Source organism: Argentina silus, assembly GCF_951799395.1.
Source record: "Argentina silus genome assembly, chromosome: 3".
In the NCBI taxonomy this organism is placed as follows: Eukaryota; Metazoa; Chordata; class Actinopteri; order Argentiniformes; family Argentinidae; genus Argentina; species Argentina silus.
Window position 1 is genome coordinate 7,050,531 of NC_139657.1, and position 21,276 is coordinate 7,071,806.

Consider the following 21,276-nt stretch of genomic DNA (forward strand, 5'->3'; position numbering starts at 1 on the left):
ACATTGAAGTAAAACAAGCTTATATTTTTTATTCTGATGGGGTAAGACAGTTGAAGGAAGCTCATGAACTAAGCTCATAACTAAGTTATATTTTAAGTATAATTTAATTTAAGAATTAATGGCTATATATAATTATTATTCAAGTCAAAAATGTGTGTACCAATCCCTAATCTCTCTCTCCTATTTTCTCATAGAGAGTGACTCCTCTCCTCTGTCCTAATGACAGCTGGCATTGGGGCAATCCCGCCAACAGTGGCAGCTGTCGACTCTGGAGGTATTTGAGGAGGGGAGGAGGGGGGGAGGAGGGGGGGGGGGGGGAGGGGTTAAGTTGGCGCGCTTCACTTAACAGGCAGTTACACACAGACCCCACATAGAGGAAGTTTGTGCAACATGATAGTAATAAAAGCCGATCTCCTCTTTGGTTGGCAACTGTGGGAAGGGAAGGCTTGAGTCAAACCCAGACCGCGGCTCGGAGAGCGTAACATGATTAGGATGAGAGGGCCGTGAACTTGGCTGCAGGCGTGGTGAGCGTCAGAACAAAACCGTGCTTTGCTGCTGCTGCTGCTGCTGCTGCTGCTGAGAGAGGGGAGAGGTTTATCCCCCTTGTCTACACAGACACCATTCAGTACCACGGCCACCTCACACAGAAGACTCTCTAGTCTACATGGCCTGGGTTCCGAATTACATTCTGTCTTCCCTCCGTGTCTAAATCAAATTACGTCCCCTTGTGTTTATGCATGTTTGTGCATCCCCCATCTATTGCATGCATCTGGGGATAAACTTTGTTAGTAATGTCTGTCGATATTACAAAAGATTAATCAACTCACATCTTATATAACTCTATAATATAATATAAGCCATTTAGCTGACGCTTTTATCCAAAGCGACTTACATTACAGTGATTGCATACATTTTTCAGCATATATGGTCCCAGCTGGAATCGATCCACAACCTAAGCATTGTTAGCGCCATGGACTACCAACTGAGCCACAGAGGACCACAACTCTGTAGCGTCTAATCTCCAGACCTCAGAGGCGAACCTGGAGGTTAACCGAGAGATCGTTGAGCTAACTGACAGTGGTTGGAGCCGTTAGGCCCCATACTGTACGCTCACCCGTCACGGCTGGCCTAACCACAACATCTTGCGCAGTGGTTATCAATGTGAGCGAATGGAAGTGGGCATAGAAGGGAGCAGCTTATCACCGCCACACACACACACACACACACACACACACACACACACACACACACACACACACACACACACACACACACACACACACACACACACACACACACACACACTCACACACCCCGTACACACACGCGCCACACACACACACACACACCTCACACACCCCGTACACACACGCGCCACACACACACACACACACACACACACACACACACACACACAATTATTGTTTGATTCTAACTCTATTACATCTGTGGTCATGATAATGCATGTTTCTTACAACTAATAAAGTTATCACATAAGGCCATTCACCTTTGAGGTATCTTGAAGTCTTTAACTGTGAGATATGTTGTGGTCTGCCAATGTGAAATTGTCTGGACTCTTTCTGAACTAGGCTACTACTAGTTAAAAATAAAATATCTAGAAAATGACTTTAAAATAGAACCATTGTAAGTTCTTTAGACTATCAGATAGAACCGTCTAAGGATCTTTAGACATAAAACAAAGTTCTATACCATGATTCATGAATGCCATTTTAAATTAACTTTTAGCGGTTCAAAGTATAGAACCTTTTTTGGTTCTATATAGAAAGAGTGTACAGTAAATTCATATTATATGTGTATGTGTGTGTGTGTGTGTGTGTGTGTGTGTGTGTGTGTGTGTGTGTGTGTGTGTGTGTGCATGTTTGTGTCTGCATGCGTGCATGCTTGTGTGTGTGTGCTGTCTATATGTATAAAAGAGAAACAGTGTCATTTATTTTGTATATGTGTTTTGAACTAATTATGTTGACTCTCAATGTGGCTACATAGCTTGACCCCATAAGTCACCATTCACATCACACTCACAAGGTAAAAGCACTTGCAAACAAACAAACAGTGGTGCTTGTGTTCACTGTGAAAAGGCCCTGTCTGTCTATGTGGGTGTGTGTGTGTGAATGTGTGGCTTGGGGGTGGAGTTGCGGGTGTGGGCCCCGGCATTTTTAGCTTAAGGCCCAATAATAGGTTGAGCCAACACTGGTCTGGACAGACATGGGGGTGAACCAGTGGAACCACACCAGACCAGCGCCCCACCCCACCCCTAATAATGATGTCACCAGGTGCTTCTGGCTGTAGACCCGCTGACAGGGGACACGTGTGACTGTGTAGACCAAGACCCCCTATACCCCACCACCCCCCCCCCCCACACACACACACACACGCACACACACACACACACACACACACACACCCAGGCCCCACAAAATACCCCCCAGCCAGTCCCTCCATCACTTTAGTAGCCTGTAAATCGTAAGTGCTGAGCTCATTTAAAGGGGTCTGTGAGCCCCCTCTTTCCCACCCACACCCCTAACTTTAAAGTCCCTGCACTGCATCTGGTGTTGAGTTACGATCTACTTTTTGGGACAGTAATAACAACATTAACAGTAAAATGGCCCGTGTTGACTTTGCACTGTACAGCCCCCTTCAGAGCCGTAGGAGGCTACACCACTGAAGGTTATGATGGCATTTGTTGACCTTGGCCCCGCTAACGGCCTGCAGAAGCAAGACTCCAGGAGCTGGAGAGAGGCCGAAAGTAAAATATGTTCGCAACCCCACCTGGGGGGTTTTCCTTTTCATACACACACCGTTTTAAAAGGATTGGTATTTAGATTAAATGTCTGGAGCACGTTGATCGCTTTCGTTAGCCCCATGCGTTCGAGCCCGTGTTTTCTCACTTTGGATGTAATATTGACACTCCAAACATAAGTGCCAAATGACCAGCCCAGTCAGCCTGGAACTCTTAAAGAAAATACATATTTGGAGGATATATCTTAAACCAAATATGAAGTCACCTCTACCGAGGCCAGGAAAAACAAAAACAACAGCGAAAAAATACTGTTTGTTTTCACAATGCACTTTCTTAACGGAGTATGGCCAGGTGCACACTCATTAGTTTCATATAGAATAATAAAGGCTACATTTCCAGGAGAAAAGTCCCCTCAGTGTATAGCTTTTCAAGCATGTCCCTTCTCATGTTCCTTACCCTTAAGTATGACAAAATAAGTCTTCAAGACTGTCAGATTTTCTATTTGGTAGAGAAATAAATGAATTAATCAAAATTTGGTCTAAGCCAACCTACAGTTCCTGTAAAGTGCATTGTATTGTATCTGTGTATAAAATGTGCGATAGATAAAGATTGATTAGATTCAATTTGAAGCCCAAGATGGAGCGGTATGAAATAGTGTGGGTGATTTCACAACTGTCTGAAATCCTTTTTTTTCATGTTTTGATAAAGACATGTTTTGATAAAGACATACCTCTCCCCATTTTGTCTCCAACTTGCCATTGGTTGTTTCTACTGTATTCAGTCTCATCATTTTTTATCCTCTTTTGAAATGTTTTCATAGATGCTGTCTGGACAAGGAGAGGAATGGGGGTTTGTTCCGCCCAATTAAAATATTTTCCTGGTTTGGCCCTGACCCTGGATCACATCCAGACAGTTTTCAATTACGTATTTTGTGTCGTTATATACTGACAATATCATGTTTTGGCTCCCATAGGGCTTCATTCATTCTGGAAATATGTCCAAAACACTTTGCATACTACAAGCCAACTCATATGTTGACCGAATCCCTTTCTGAAGACGTCTAAAATGCTAAAGTGGATAACAGTGTAGTGAAGTGACTTTTCAAAAATGTAATGCAGACAATGTCTCCAGAGGGGATTCTGTCATAATATTAGTTGGTTTGGTAGTTCCATACATAACTCTTTGTTCTAAGAGTGTACCTGGCTTTAGAAAGATGATCCTGTGGAAAACAGATATGGAAAGATACAACAATGGAGAAGTATTGTAATTCCACTTCTATGAACGCTCGAACCTTTAGATAAAGAACACTGTTCTGTCTCTGTGGCTAGAACAATAGATTTATGGGAATGATGCGCTGGAATGCTGAATTAACTCGGTGAATGATTCATTCACAGAAAAAAAGGGTCACGAATTCTCAGAGGCAACAACGTATTGTGCTAGTATTTCAGGTCAACTATGATGCATGTTTATTGCAAACCAATCTGCCAGACATGGTTGGCTTGTTATACAGGCTGCATAAGTTTATAAGTTTAAGTTTATTTGAATTTATAGTGCATTTTACCCAAAAGTCACACATTGTACATTAAGGGGCTAATGACAGTTTTGTGGATGGAAAACTTGTGAGGGCTGTTCCAAAGACATTGAGCTTGCAACTGTTTCTATGTGATTGCATTGAAATGTCGTGGGACAGCATATCTTGTGATGGAGAAGAGCACAGGATATTTGTTTGCTTGTTACATCCTTGTACTGACTTGGGTATAAATAATTTAATAATTCCATCTTAATGCCAAGTAAAACTTGAATCCTATGATACTCCCGGGATTCTTGTTTACTTTGGAACATTTAGTTCCTTTGAAGTTCACTGTAGCAGCATAACTTGTTATGTGCTTGATGTTACTGTGCTAAGGCATATCTACTAGTCCCACTAAATCATATATTTGTTAGGGTTAGGGTTAGGGTTGAGGGTTGAGGGTTGAATTTGCATGATCAATCGCCTTTCTACTGATACAGCACCTCTCAGACCACATACAGAATCAAAGTTAACATTGTCGTCGTCATCTTATTTTGCGTCTGTCTATTTTGTTACGACACAATTGTTTTGATCATCATCTGCAAAACTCCTGTAAGTAAATATTTTAGAAAGATAAGCAAACATGGACTATCTCGTGCCTATCTCGTGTGTATCTCGCGAGCAGGAGTGTGGGAGTCTAAGGCGTTCGGGAGAAATACCTCAAGCACTTTTCTGTCCCATGTTACGACAAGTTGTTGAAGAAGTTGTTTGACTGACTAGGCTACAGGGGGGTAAGTACATTTTCTTGATTAATATTTGGGATCTTATTGGATCCTATTGGAATAGGATCCTCACCTGGCCCTCTCTCTCAGACATACACCAGCAGGACATGCTGATACATCAATATAATGACATGCTGCTAATGACCACAGCAAACTATCGTGGCTATCTCAAGTAGCAACGAGTCAGTGTCACTTGTGACATGTACACCATTAAGACAAGCAGTTGACTATACATTGGTCTCATGTTGGAGATTCTCTAACATCAAAGTTAGCACTGAGAACATACCCTCTGTTAACAGCAACACAAGGAAGACACAACAGCCACAAGATTGCCCCAACATTTGCCTCATTCATTCCCTTAAATATAACAGCAAATGTCCTTCTGCACATAGGGACCCCAGCTCAAACTTCCAAGCAATTGCTTTCCACAACTGCCGTACTTTTGTTAGGGTGCTCTGTGCTCATGACATATCTGAGGGCTGGTGTTGGATGGAGTAAACACAGTCCAGTCTGTCTGTCACACACACACACACACACACACACACACACACGCACACACACACACACACACACGCACACACACACACACACACACGCACACACACACACACACACACACACACACACACACACACTCACAAACACACGCACACATGCACGCAAACCACACATACACATACTCACACAGTGTCTGGCTCTGTCTGTCGGTGTGTGAGTAAGAATGTGAGAGGTGTTGTTGGGTGTTAACAGAACCTAGTCTCCCCCAGTTTCCCGCTCTTTCTGAGCAGCTGTTGGCTGTGTTATTTTAATGGGGGGGGGGAGGGGTTGCACTGTCTGTTTGTCTGTCTGCGCCTGTTTGTGCTTCTTCACCCAGCTTTTGATAGCACGTTCCTCTTCCTGTCCAGGCCTCCAAAGTGACAGGCCAACAGGCAGTTAGTCACATGATGTGCTTTTGGGTAGTGGGACGCCACAATTTGGCTCAGAACTCAGGCTGCACATGAGGCAAATGAGTGAGATTATCAGTTGGGGGAGGAATTCCAGACCATTACACATTGTATTGTAAGAGTTTTACTGTTTTGTGAGGTGATAAAAGTTACTTTTTAGTTTATTTTTTTGAACATCGATACATTTCTGAGAACATAGCTGTAAGTTACAAGATAGTACCGGAAGAGAATTCCCCCTGTGGTTGAAGAGAATTCCCCCCTGTGTAGAAATGACTCTACTGCAACAGTGGCAGTTATGAATCTATAGTACTAAAGAGGATACGCCTCATCTCAGGAATAGCATATTGGAGTGTATGACTGTAATCCTCAGTGAGCCTCTCAGTAGCACTTTACAGTTATAATGCATGCATAGTGTATTGTAAGACTTGTTATAAGCATGTACGACTGCATTATAATGTATTATATCAACTCATAATGATGCTATTATGGGCCATTTTTAAGTTTAAAATATATGTCTTATAGACAGTCATATTACCTCTTGACATACAATTGGGAAAATATTAGCTTACATCCTAATTTCCTTTCTGACATATACAATTTTGCTATTGTTAAAAGCTTTTTTCTCAGTGCGATTTGCATTGATGCTTTGACAGCTTTGACAGTGGAAAGTAGTGCAATGTCAGCAAACAAAAAAGAGCCTTTATAAGCCTATTACAAACCAGCCGTGGAGGCATATTGGTCATGGACGGCACGGTTACGTCACTGCAGCAGTTGGCAGCATAATGCAGGGAGGCCCCATGCACAGCCAGCGTCCGGCAAGACTGGGGCATGTTTCCTGGAAACAGGAAAGGACTTGGCGGGAAAAAAGGAGAGGAAAGAATGAGAGGGGGTAGCACTTCAGTGTCTGATACACTTCAGTCAGTCAAAGCAGCGTGTATGTCTTTCAGATGGGACGTGTGTGTGTGTGTGTGTGTGTGTGTGTGTGTGTGTGTGTGTGTGTGTGTGTGTGTGACTGTGTGTGTGACTGTGTGTGTGACTGTGTGTGTTCAGATGCCTCCTGGGCTCTTGTCCAAACACATTCCAGTGAGCCTTGTCACGTTGTTACTGGAAAGAGGGGAAGCAGCTACTGTGCCGGGACTTCCCTCACCGAGAGGAAGGGGGGGGGGGCATTATTCCTGATGGGGGAAGGGGGTTTAGGAGAATACTTAGGAAGTGGAGTGGAAAGAGGGGGGCTGGAGTGCACATCCTCCTAGTGACCAAAGTATAGGATCTGGGGAGCCATGGAATAAGGAAGGGTTAATTAAAGCAAAAGAAAGAGGGAGGGAGAGGAGAATGGAGGGAAGAAGTGTTCAGCAAGACGGAAAGAGTGTCGTATCGGGCTAGTCAGTAGAGGGCTCTTATATTGTGCCAGAGGCCCCTGCATCCTATAGGATTTTGTTGAAACTAAATATCTTTACATCATATGGATTGTGTTGGAGACTCAAGTGATAGACCAGCAAATAGTCTTTTTTTAATTCATTTTGTATTACAATGATTTCATTATTATTACAATGATCTACTCATTCACAGTTAGAACAGTGATGTAACTATTGCATGGAATGTCTGTAGTGTCCTCTATTATGATACAATGTGCATATATCTACAGTATTTAAATCCGTTGCCATTTATATTCATAAGGGAATGCTAAGCAACAGTTTGCTTGACGTAGTGCGAAGACTCATGTCCTTATGGCTGTCGTTGACACGTGATTGTCACCCCCATTTGCTGATCATCAAAGTTTGGCCCTGCTGCCATTTTGCCACTGCAATAAAACGCCACAGCTTTGGGGACCATCTGAAATCTCAAAAGTTTGTGTTCTGTTTCTCACTAACGCCATGTTAGAAACTACAGTTGTTTTATTCAAAACGAGACTGCAAGTCAATATCTGTATGACTATTTCAATTGCTGTGTGTGTGTGTGTGTGTGTGTGTGTGTGTGTGTGTGTGTGTGTGTGTGTGTGTGTGTGTGTGTGTGTGTGTGTGTGTGTGTGTGTGTGCGTGCGTGCGTGCGTGCGTGTGTGTGTGCGTATGTGTGTGTGTTTGTTTGTGTGCACAGCAGCCCTTCTGTTATGCATCTTAATCAATGCTGTGGAGTTGCACAGTGAGATGTGATGACAAGAATGAGATCTCTAGTACCCCCACTACGACCACCATAAGCAACAAAGGCCACTACCTATGCAGACAGAGCCATTCACATCCATTCAAGTCATCCCACATATGGAAATGCACTAATTGACACACAATCCATGAGAATGGCCAGGTAGGTAGGGCAGGATCAGGAAATGTGTGCTAAGCTCAATTGTCAGTGTGGCCTACAATCTACTGACTGACTATTTACATATGTGAGGAGTGTATAGGAGTGTTTTTACTGCAGCCAAGCAGTAAGACACACCAACATCTTCCATCAGTCTTGATTGAAGACTATAACGAGTTAACTTGTTCAATAGCTAGGTTGGAGAAAAAAACACAAACAGACATGCACACACTAGTCTTTGACACACACCAACACACCAAACTTAAACACACCAGCCAGTTTGAGACTGAGATAGATATTTGGCTGCTTAGCTGTCAATATCAGAGGGGGGGGGGGGAGTAACCACATAATATCAAGAACACACAGTATTATAATGATATCTATGGGAGTAACCATAATATTGCCAAATAAAGTCCCTTTGAAAAAGGGCAGTGTACTGGAATCACACAAAGCCGACACAGCCAGAGAACTAACAAACACACATTCAGAGAAGAGAAGTGCACTGACAGCGAAGTCCCTATTGTCTGATTCCTGGTCTGGCCATCCCTGTTAGAGGCTTCACCTGCAGCAGTGTGAGGCAGCTCTACAACGTTGCTGCTCAGGTGTTTGAGTGATCTGATTTCCCACTGGTCTGTGAAAGTAGGACTGTTTGCTGTGATCCCGTACCTCTGTGTTAAATGAGGGGTTTGTGTGTCCCCATGTGGTTGTCAGTGACTGTGGGAACTTCACTTTGCCCTGTCCCCACAACAGAGACAGCCCTCTGCTTAGTTTACACAGAGAGGACAGAGCCACGGTCCCACAGGCCCATCGCAACAGACCTTGCTTGCAGTGTCAAAAGGCCCTATGCGCCTGCCTGTTGCACTGTATGGCTATTGATTCGGCTGAGATGGTGGGTTATGTAAGACGAGCCCTGGACCCCCATGGCCACTCCCCAGAGCCCTGGGCCTTGGCATCACCATCCACCGTGTGCACACACACAGTGCTCCAGACGTGTTTACGGGCCATAGCTGGGAACATGTTTATCTGAGTCGGCGAGCAAATTTCTGGCCTGGCATATGGAGGGGCCACAACAAAGGACCTCTTGTGAGGGGTTGTACAGAAAGGGGCAGTCCGGGCTCGTATGGGGGGGCTTGCGCTGTGAGGGCGGGGACAACAGAGCTCCAACAGAGAGACATGGGGCTTTAAAGGGGTAACTGGCAGGTCCAGTGAAAGGGAGTGGGAAATAGAAAGAGAGAGATAGGGGGAGATGGATAGAGGGGGCTAACAAGAGGGGTTTTTTTAACTAAAAGAGGACAGCCTAGCATCTCACACACAGAGAGCAAAGGGTTTTCTCTCAACAGCAACATGAAAGCTAGCATAGCATCAGCTGGCTAATGCCAGTACCACAATGGCTGATATGATTCAAAAAACGTCCTCATCATCATAATAACCATCAGCATTATGGATTTTGAACGTTTAAAATGTTTTTAAAAGACATACCACAGAATAATGTAAAAACATAAACATTATTAGTAGCATTAGCATGTCAAGACATCTTACAAGGTTCTGTGAAGGTTCTCTTTCTCTCTTAGCCTCAACTAATGTGGTAATGTAACAATTCACAGGGTTAGTTGATTTTATTGGCAATACAGCAACAACCACCATCTGACATTTCATAACTCAGCCTACCCTTCTGGCTTTGCCCATTTGTTTTTCTCTCTTGTGGGGGGAGGACCTGTACACGGCCATAACCTCAACACTGCCGTTAACCCTCTGACTAACAACACAGTGGTGGAGGGAGAGAGAGAGAGAGAGAGAGAGAGAGAGAGACAGAGACAGAGAGAGAGAGAGAGAGAGAGAGAGGGAGGAAGAAAGAGAGGGAGGAAGACAGTTATCATGGGTTATGTAACAGCCAAAACACAACGGATTCAGTTGCTAAGTCACTCCTTCCTGAGAGAGAGAGAGAGAGCATAACCTGATTGTGGACAGATATGGGGAGAGGACCAGACTGTTACAACATGAGGCTACCACAACTGAAGGGGGCAACCGACCACTGTACTGCAGTTATTCAACAGCGCCCACATTGTAACTCTGGTGAAACACTCATTGTGGTCAATCATAAATCATTTTGAGAGAAACAATGTCTAGATGGAGAAACTGCCACTGTGGCTTTTTGAACCAGAGTAGCTAAGCTTTAGCAGCTTGGTTACATGAAGGCCCAGTGCTTTACTAAAACAAGCCACAAAAAAGTCAGTAACACTTTCTATGAGGCCCACATATATAATGCATTATAACTCATTTTAGGCCTGTGTGACGCATTATAATGTTTTTGTTATATATCATAACATGTTACTGTTAGATAGAGAGAGAGAGAGAGAGAGAGAGAGAGAGCGAGAGAGAGAGAGAGCCCAGGCCAGTATCTGCAAAATCCCATTGTTGGATTGGTCCAGTGAGCACCCTTGCTCATGGATAATTGGTGGAACCATACTAGTTGAGAAGTGGTGATGGTGGGGGGAGGGTGATTGTGACCTGATAATTGTCCCCTTTCTTGAGTTGGGACCATCACTGTGTCTTTCACTTTTCTGTTGGGGGAGGGGAGGGTATGATGATTGTAAAGCCTCCTCAATCTTTCGCCTCCGCCTTTTGACTGTGAAGGCCTCTCACAAAAACAATTGCAGAAAAGAAAGCGTCTGAATCAAGAGAGAGAGAATATCTTCGAAGAGGTACCACATGGAGGTAAACCATTGTATATTCAGCAAAAGTAGCCATACACCAAGCATCTACTACACCGAGTAAGATGGTCACTAGAAAAGCAATAACCTTGCAGATTGTTTCATCACTGTTGTTGTTAAGACAATTGACATTGTCTCTTGTCATTGTTTCAATAGACTTTAATCTGGTTTACTGACACTCTGACTTGACAAACAACAACCCAGGTTTCAGTTGCTTGTCTTTCATAGCCTCCCCCCCTCACACACACACACACTCCTTATCTGCAACAAGAGAACAAGTGTCATCCCGGGGTTGCCGACTGTTTGCTACTAGGCCCTATCTTGACTATACAACAAGTGTTGACTGTCGACAATCATCATGGTTTAAAGGGACAGTGCTTTCTGTTGACAGCAGTGCTAAGCAGGCACAAATGTTTACAGTTTGTTTTTAACCAGGGACCACACATAATGACATGTTTTACCGTTCTTTTAAGCATCATTGGAGGAACAGAATGAGCAGTAGATTATAGCACTGCTAGATTGGAGGTTTTTGTAACTAAATGGCAAATAAATATTTTGGTTGAGTGTGCTAGAATATTTATACGTTTATACTACTTCTGGGATTTGCCTTCTCTCTATCTTTGAAACAAGCACGTAGGGTTAACCACTGCAATGATACAAATTAACCTATCTAGGTTGACATTATGTACAAATAATCTGCAAAAATAGGACATATGCCCAAAACCTATAGTCAGTCAGCTGATTCGGGATGGTGAGGATGCATACTAGAAATCAAGTCAAATCAAACTTCATCTATATAGCACGTTTCATACACAGATGCCACTTTACAGGAAGAATGGATACAAACAGAGGGAGAAAATCAGGCCACAACCAGATGAAAACAAACAAGGGTAATACAAGTATTACATCTATGGAAGTTTGAACATAAAAGCAAAGATGTCGAGCAACCAGCATTGTTAATATTCCTCTCAGACAAGTGAATGTGTGTCGCTGGGCCTCTACTGTCCCTTAGACTTCAGAGACAACACCATCACTTATCTCCAAAAAAAATCACTTGCTCAACTGTCTCCGAGTACACACACACCCCCATCGCACGATGCTCAACGCACAATACAGCTGGACAGTAGGAGTTAAGGGCGGGGTAGCTGTTGTGGTTGTGTTATTGTGTCACCCATTTACAACTGAATACATGGAACAACTTTACAGTTGAGGGCGCATTGTTCATTTCCTGGCTCCAGTAGACTTAGATTCAGATGAAAATCTGGACCTTTGACATGCCAAACATTTCAGCAAATACATCCCCTTACTTTACTAGACCATGATGGCCCATGGCACAATGGGTCACAGAGAAGAAAGTGTGCCGCGTGGACATTGACGTCATTTCGAATAAGAACACATGGCAACACTTCAGTTCAAATGGTCTCATGAAATTTTACATGGCTTTATGAATACATGTATAACCCTGTGTATACATAAGGCATCAAAACACATCATAATATTTGGTAATGAGTGCCTGTGACCAGTCATAGCCACCTGCCTGTGAAAACTGGTGAACTTCTAAAGGGGTGTGTTGTGATTGCTCTCATAAGAAGCGTTATCATGTTTTATGATGCTGAATGCAGGTGTAAGAGGTTATAAGTGTATGCCCATAAAACATACTTCAAATGGAGTGTTACTGAACACACAGTAATGTGCATAACACAATTGGAGATTTACAAAAACGTATGCTTATCATGAACACATCTGTAATAGAAAACACCACTATGACAACCACCACCAAGAAAAAAATAAAGTAGCCTATACCCTCTCTCTACCTAACTCAGCTCCTGAAAGTAAAATGTCGAAACCTCCTCCAAAAGAGCAACTATGAGTTAAACTATGATATGTTTTAGAAGTTGAAGTGTTTAAGTTGTTTGGTGTGACTTTTCACAAACTGTTAGATACCAAAGTTCCAAAATGAATGTGGGGGGACTCAATTGAAATCCTAAACTACTACTAAAGCACAAGGGGCGTCATCTCAATGGAAGACACGCCTTGTCACACAAATATGGGCGGAGTCAGACTTGCCAAACTACTTATTGAGATTCCAGCAGATGGTTGACAAACTTTAAAAGCGTTTCACTTGAACATCTCTAGACACCAACACTCTCTACTGTGTAGTGGGATACATACCCGAGGCATCAATACAATGCCTTCCGACTTCCTAACACCGTTTTTGGAGCTGGATGATGAGTTCTGCAAGGTGAGAACAACTTTTGAATCTTATTCACAGGGTTATTCTGGGTCTACTACTGGGGTTTCTTTCTGTTTTTAAATATGTAAATGTATAACACTCAATCATGTCCGTTTTTATGTGTCAAAGCTTTACTAAATCAATTTGAATAGTAATAAACGAATTCATTCTAAGTTATATTTAAACTTTATACACGTATTTCATCCAGCCTTCATTATAACAAACTTTATCTTGGAAAATGGGAAATAGCATAATTTAACTCCCAAACCTTGATTCAGTATCGATTTATTTATGTATTTATTTTACTGGCCTTGTTATAGTTTATTGGCTTATTTCACTGATCTTGGAATGTGACTTTCTCGTCTGTTTCTTGTGTGACAGAATTTCCGTGGTCTGGAAATGACAGATGGCTTACCAGCCACCACGCACCAGCAGCGCGTCGTGGGATTTCAGCGCAGACACTCACTATGCCCGGTCACTCTGCCCAACTCGAAATTCAATAGCGGCAGTGTGGACCCTATCAGCGAGCCTGCGAGCTGGGCACTGAACACCGGCACTCAGCAGTGGAGCCGGGAGCATCAGCAGCTGCCCCGCTCCTCTCTCAACCACATCCCATTCCGTGTGGACCGTTCGGTGAGCATGATAGAAGGCCATGTTAGTAGTCACGGGTCCGGCGAGCAGCAGCTTCCCACCACCCCTCCGCTGATGCCCCCACCAGGTTTAAGTATCAGCACCAGCTCCCTCTCACCTCCAAAGTCCCTGGTCTCCAGTCCGCCTATCTCCACCCGGTATAAAACCGAGTTGTGCCGTACTTACGAGGAGAATGGCACCTGTAAATATGGAGCCAAGTGTCAGTTTGCGCACGGTATGGATGAGATGCGAGGCCTGAGCAGACACCCCAAGTACAAAACCGAGCCCTGCCGCACTTTCCACACCATAGGCTTCTGCCCTTATGGCGCACGCTGTCACTTCGTCCACGAGGTGGAGGGTACCACAGGCGGAGCGCCACCCCAGCGACAGAAGATGAGAGAACGCCCACAGTTGCTGCGTCAGAGTATCAGTTTCGCCGGTTTCTCCTCTGCCCAAACGCTGGCCGGTTTCCAACCCGTCCTAGAACCCCTGATGTTCTCCAGGGCTTCCTCGGTGTCACCCCCGCCCTCCACAGGTAGCCCAGAATTACTATCCCCAATGTTTCCCGAATCCGGAATGCTGAAGCACACCTACCCGTTCTCTGCGGACCTCGGTAAAGATCAAATCAACGGTAACCCTCGCTTTTTCACCATCACGGACTCCAAGTGCCAAACTGTCTGTGCGCAAAAGGCAGTCGCACAGAACTTCCATCGCAATGCCTTCTCTTTCACGGGCCTGCCTGCCCTGCAGCGTTGTGCTTCCGCCGACTCTCTCTCAGACCAAGAGGGCTACACCAGCTCTAGCAGTATGAGTGGTTGTGAGTCCCCTAACTTTGAGGGCAGACGTCTCCCTATCTTTAGCCGACTTTCTGTTTCAGACGACTAAACTTTTAACTCAAATGTAACATAAATGTGCATATTGCATTCTCATCCAAGCAGATGTACCTCTGCTCTATGTTGTAAAGTTATAGCAGAACGTTTTTAAATATCATAACGCCCATGTATACTGTTGTATACCCGTTTTAGCTGTTATGGGTACTTCACCTAGCTTTACATATTCCATGGTGTCTTTAATGAAAGTTCTGTTGAGGAAGTTTCTGAACCCATTTTGAAAAAGAAAACAATACAGTTATGGGACTAACATCAAAATCACAACTGAATGTGATTATGTGACACATTGTATGCATGTGTAACACAACTTGTTCCAACTTCTTCCAAGACTTGGTTCTTCCAATACTTACCCTCTAGTGTATAACCAAAGCTGAACATAGGAGATCTTGTCTTGTAGGCAGAGTAGGTGTTTAAATAAACTTATCCCAAAATGTACTGTAAGCAAAGTGTAGCCTTTAGTAAAGGCACCTAATTGACAGTATTACCATGTAGTCTAACCCTTTTTGAGATTTATTTATTATGTTTATTATGTTTTCCAGTTTGTTTATGATTGTGTTATGCATTTTGTATATGATGCTGAAGAATATGCTTTATTCAGTCCTCCTTGTCTGCTTTGTTTGAGCTATTTGTATTGCTTCACGTTGAAAAACTGAACTTTGACTCCTGGAGGGCAGACACATGTTGGCCACACCATCAAGTTATACGAGTGAAAGCAATACTAATACTAAGTCATTGCTCTCACTGGTCATAATGAGTCAGTTGACACAGTGTGTACACTGTGGTGGGTCTGTCGTATGTTCTAACCCAAGTTACCCAAACAAATATTCATGTCACGGTTCAATGTCTTTTAAACATTACTCCACTGTTGCTGACTGAAAGTGTTGGTGATAACCATTATGTGCCTCCTTCAACCCACTTTGGTGACAGTCTACTGTTTATTTGGATTCTACATGGTTTGTGATGTAAGGTTACACAGGCACACAATTGAGGGTTGTTTAGTTTTTGGTTGTTGTTTTTTGTTGAAACAATGGGTAATGAGTAATATGGGCTACATCAACATCTTGGTCTTTTGCACGCTAACTTTTAGACAAGGAGGCATACATGTAAAATCAACAAATTACTAGGTACTGTATGTTTTTATCTTTCAACATACAATGAACTTGTCTTTTGTGAACCAAGAGCTTATTCTGTAGTTCGTCTTCAGCAAGAAAGGACTGTGATTGTCTTTGCTTTTTGCCTTAACTGTGACTGAAAAACAAACAAAGGCTTTGCATTTTGTTAACTTAAAACATATTTATTTTGTTTTTCAAAGCAAAAACTATATTGTGTTGGTTTTATATTATGTTGGTTCCTATATAATTTAAGTGTCTTGTTTACATTCCACGGGATATAAATCTCTGTTTTTTATTTTATAATATATTTTCACATGTTTGATTCAAAATAAAACTTTTTTGAAAATAACACTCACTATCACTTACTTCTTACCCACAAAGGAAACAGTGCCCTAGTCGTATTACTCCTTAGAGATCAATTTGAATGAATTAGGTTTTGTAAGTACATGAGAAGCATCTTATAATCATCTTATAACAAATGTATCTGGCTCACATGAATATGATACTTGTACTTCAACTTATTCTCTTTGGTGTCTCTTCCTCTCTCCTTTCTTTCTCTCTTTCTCTCTCTCACTCACTCACACACACACACAAAGACAGAAGGGAACAGAAGTTGGGTTTTGTGTGTGTGTGTGTGTGTGTGTGTGTGTGTGTGTGTGTGTGTGTGTGTATTGTTTGGCTTTGTTCTAGGCTTTCTGGTGGTAGCAGACCACTGCTGAATAATCCTAGACAATGGCTATTGGCCATTCTTTTGAAATCTGGAGAGGGGTCGTGGTGCGGGGGGATGCTGTGAGGGACACTCCTCGCAGTGCAGGCCTTTTGTGAGTCTGCTCTCTCTTTCTTAGCAACATCTGTATGCTAATGTGGCCAATGGAAATGGGTGTAGCAGGGGAGGGTGATTTGCAAGTCCATTGAGGAGTCCACGGAGCAGATTTATTGGGAAATCCGAGAAGGGGGAGGGGGCGGTAGATAGAGGCTTTCAGTTGAATGTGTTTCCAACTGTTTATTAGGACATGGAGAGATTGGGAGAAAGGAGAGAGAGACTATGTGTGTGTGTGTGCGTGCGTGCGTGCGTGCGTGCGTGCATGCATGCATGGTGTGTGTGTGTGTGTGTGCGTGCGTGCGTGCATGCATGGTGTGTGTGTGTGGTGTGTGTGTGTGTATGTGTGTGTGTGACAGTAACTGAGGCTGCCAGGAGCACCAACCCATAGTCTCATCCATGGGAGACATGAGCTACAGTCAGGGGGCTCAAGTACACTGCTCTTATCAACAGACTCTGAGACAATGCATTACAAACATATTTGTAAATGTATTGATAACATATTGACCTATGTGGCTATTCCTAACTCTTCGGTGGACTTGTGATCTTCATGATAGTATGACACCTCCAAGGGGATGGAGTTACTTGTTTGAGCAACCCGCAGGTTATTGCAGAGGTGCTGCCACCAAGTGGTTATTAGTCTGTACAACTTTTCAGGAATTTTAAAATTATACTTATTTCTACATTCATCGATATATCACCTTGAAATTTCAGTCTGATGAAATGTAAGGCCGTGACCGAACGTTCATACTGCCTACTGATTACTGAAAGTATATACTACGTAATTTTTTTTTCGAAATCGCCATCCGTAGTTCAGCCATGTGGTTCACAGTTAATGGTTACATTTCTATACAGCCTGCCCCCTTTACCCTGCTCCAGTGAATTGTGGGACTTAAATCGTAATTTACTTCCTGAGTAGTGTGCAGTGAATTCATACTACATGGAAAGGTGAATCTAGTACGACCTCCTGGCATTTTAAGAATACTTCATCTTCCTAAATTTCACATACTGAAAAACATTCTTATCTTGCATACTAAAAATGGCTACTAAATAGGTCGCAGTAGGAGCATTCGGTCATGGCCCCAATGTTAAATATTCCTCCAACCGGTCAGAGCAGAGCCTCTGCTGTGCCTACAAGGCTTTGTTATATTATAGACTGATGTATTTGTTTCATATTTTAACAATCAGCTAAGGTAATTTTGTTACAGCACAATAAATTCCTAAGAAGACAACCACATTATTTTGTGAAAGGCATTGATCAAAGGAACTATAGCCTACATTTATGTTGTCAAAATGCATTTTCAATAGGGTAACAGGAAATATTTTGATTAGGATACAACGTTATAATGTTGCCCTATTATTCTGGTCCTTCTGCTCCAAAACTAATTGTGTTCAAAAAATTATGTTATCGAATTTCGTATAATTAATATGGCCAAGGTCGGTTTGGGTATTGTGCATGCATTACAGTAGGCCTATATTTCTGACAAACTGAATTTTGGTGTGGAGCATTGCCGAAGTTGGGAGAAGGGTGTCTGTGCTCTTATCTCCCTATGTCCTCCTAAATAGTAGCCTATTACTGTATGGATTTCTTAGGGGAGCCATGGAGATATTAGTTTTTTCCAGACATGTTAATACTAATGGACGTTTTTAATGGTTTTGATTGGTCCTATAGAGTCATTAAACTTTCGCAGTGCATGTACATAGGCGTATTGCATTTGTGCACACCAAACTCGTTGGCATTTCCAAAAGCCTTGATGAAAAGTAGCGGGAATCTACAGGGTAGACATAACTGTTTTTGTCGGAAACAACATGTCTAAGAAATGAGGCCAAGACATTTTGACCCTATGCGTTTTGTTTGAAAAGGAAACACAAGCTCTGTCTATGTAGCTCTCCACTCAAACACAGTTAGTGTCTCCTATGTTCACATATGCCACATATTTTATCCCACATGGTTTTCCGTTATATCCAAAACCAGCAACACTCCCATAATTATTACACCTCTGTCTGTGGGGAATTTGCTAGGATCAATATCTCATGCAATATTCCTTTCTAACCACACGAGGTCACTGGAACTTTTCTTTTGACTAAAAAGAAAAAAAATCACCTGATGCTGGAAAGGTAGCCAATATCATTAAAGGCACAAATTCTAATTTGAAAGCAACCAAATGTCAGAAGGTGCAGGGATTAATTACTTTGCATCCTGGATCAGACGGGGTCATTCTAGCATTATGTGAATCTAAAACTATGTGTCCACAGTCCGCAGTACATTTGGCAATTGATTGCAATCATAAATTGATCAGGTGGAAGCTTGTTGTATGCAATCAATGGATACAGCAGGGTGGTCCTTTTCCTGAAGTGCTCATACAATAACAGAGCTGAAACAGCGAAAGCAGAATACCTACATACAGTGGAGGAGTTTGGCAGACCACTGCATGTAAGAACAGATCTTGGGGGAGAACATTTTAGAATCTGGGCTCCATTTTAGAATTCCTGTGCTCACTGGAATCTCTGTCCATAATCAGCAAATATAGCATTTTAGACTTAAACCAACATTGTAGACATGTTTATGGCCCTGTATTTGATGATTTGGAGTCAAGGCGCCTGTTGGACCCAAACAACAAAACAGACATATTCTGTCTTCATTACATTTACCTCCCAAGGATCAATAGAACACCAGATGAATTTAAAGCTGCACACAACCACCATTCGATATCTACAGAACTAAATGCTACTCCCATCCAGCTCTACATGGCAGACCTTTACCAAATTCAGAGTCCACAAGCTGAGACAGGAGACCCCAATGTTTTGCCAGAGCAGCACTCTGCTACTGATGGACCATTCAGTCCACCTAATGAGCCTGAAATACTTGAACTCTCAAAGTATTGATCTTTTTCATGATGATCAGGATCATGGTAAGACACATTTTCAGAGGGTTCAGTTGTTTGCTTTGAACACATGAACAGCTGCACATCAACATGTGGTGTAGGGCAAAATACCAGCGAAGACTCTACTCATCAGATGTTGAATTTTTTATTTTATTTATAATGTCATTATAATGATTTTCCAGTGTATCCTGGACCTGGTTAGTGTTCCAGATGGGGAGGTGTGTACCATCGTGGCAGCCATCCAAGACGTCCTGAAAAGCAGTGCGTCTCAACCCAGAAGCTCTGTGGAGTAGGGACAGATGGAGCTGCAGTAATGAGTGAGCACATAACAAGAACTAGTAGAATGAATTGGGTTAGGGCTTTTACTGCATGTCAAGATCTGATACCATTTATTTTGTTCTTGAAACAGGGTGAATGGTGTAGCCAAGCAGCTGCAGGATGCCTTCCCCTGGATTGTGTCCGTTGCTTGTGCTGCCCACCGCCTGGCCCTGTCGGGTAGGGATGCCTCATCCGCGATTCCCTACATGGCTGCATTCAGGGACCAGCTTGCAGCAGCTCCATCTCTACTTTCGCAACAGCGCCAACAGAACGGCTGTTCTGAAGGCTGCGGCAGAGTCCTTGGACTTAAAAGTGAAGGTGATATAATGCATCAGAGAAAAATATACTTTGTTATCCCATAGCTTTTCTGGCGATTATACTTATGTACTACAGAGGTACCTACTGTGTTATGAATGTTATTGTGCTTTCATCTCATGACCACACAATGAAATATTTTTCAGGAAGTGAAGGACCCGAGCTGGCTGTCTCAACACCTGGCCATTAATCAACCTCAATGCAGTCCTGGCTGCCTTGGCTGAGGAGACAGAGGTCAATAGGTGCCCAGTAGCCAAGGGCCTGTACGCATTCTGTGCTACACACCGCTGTGTGGCGTCAGGCTGATGTGCAGGCTGATGTGCTGCCAGATCTTGCCCAGCTCTCAAAAAGCCTGGAATATCAACCACTCAAAGTTGGCCTTAGTGAGAGTGGTAACAGAATGTTATGGGAGTGACCTTACTGAGTAAAGTATCTGTCATCATTTAATTTTAGCGAATTACTGCAAGGCGTAGCTCCAATTGGGAGTCAGAACCCAGGCAGGAAATTAAGGGGTGCTAGCAAAAACATTTCCCCTGGGCTCAAAGGGAGGAAAAAAAACAATACTCGCTTGCTAGTTCACAAAGGGTAAGCTAGCTAATAACGGCTTCACAGAGGAGAATAAAGCCTCACACTTGTGGGGAAAACTATCACAATAGCAAGTACAAACATCCAGTTGTGTCCCCTAACCCAGACTCAGCCAGTGTGTCTAACCAGTTGGAATAGTCATGTAGAAACAGAACACCAATGCCATGGTCAGATAACCCCATTTCATTAGTTTTAGCTATGTCCTTTGCTGTCAAGAATGATCTATTCAAGATAAATGATGAATGTATTAAGTTAGCCCCCTTACTGCAATAGCCGAAACGAGAAGAAGCCTAATCAAGAGTATAATTGCGAACAGGGTTAGTGCCCTGTGTAAGTAATGGGACAGTGAAGCATATTTTGTTCTTTTGGCTCTACACGCCAAGAGATATATTGGTTTCACCAATTTTTAAGTGCCATCAGCTGCGCTGAAAAACTCTGGCCTTGAAAATAGCACTTACACTTGAGACACAACCTGTTAAAATAGAGCCCTT

General features: G+C 42.9%; 1 protein-coding gene across 1 annotated transcript; it reads left to right on the forward strand.

The window, feature by feature from the left end:
• Positions 1-13,125: 13,125 nt before the first annotated feature.
• Positions 13,126-16,131, forward strand: LOC310801827 (mRNA decay activator protein ZFP36L1). The gene is made up of 2 exons (XM_083665988.1): positions 13,126-13,239; positions 13,612-16,131. Exons 1-2 carry the CDS (start codon positions 13,186-13,188, stop codon positions 14,743-14,745), a joined length of 1,188 nt encoding a protein of 395 aa, XP_083522114.1. The 5' UTR covers positions 13,126-13,185; the 3' UTR covers positions 14,746-16,131.
• Positions 16,132-21,276: the final 5,145 nt, after the last annotated feature.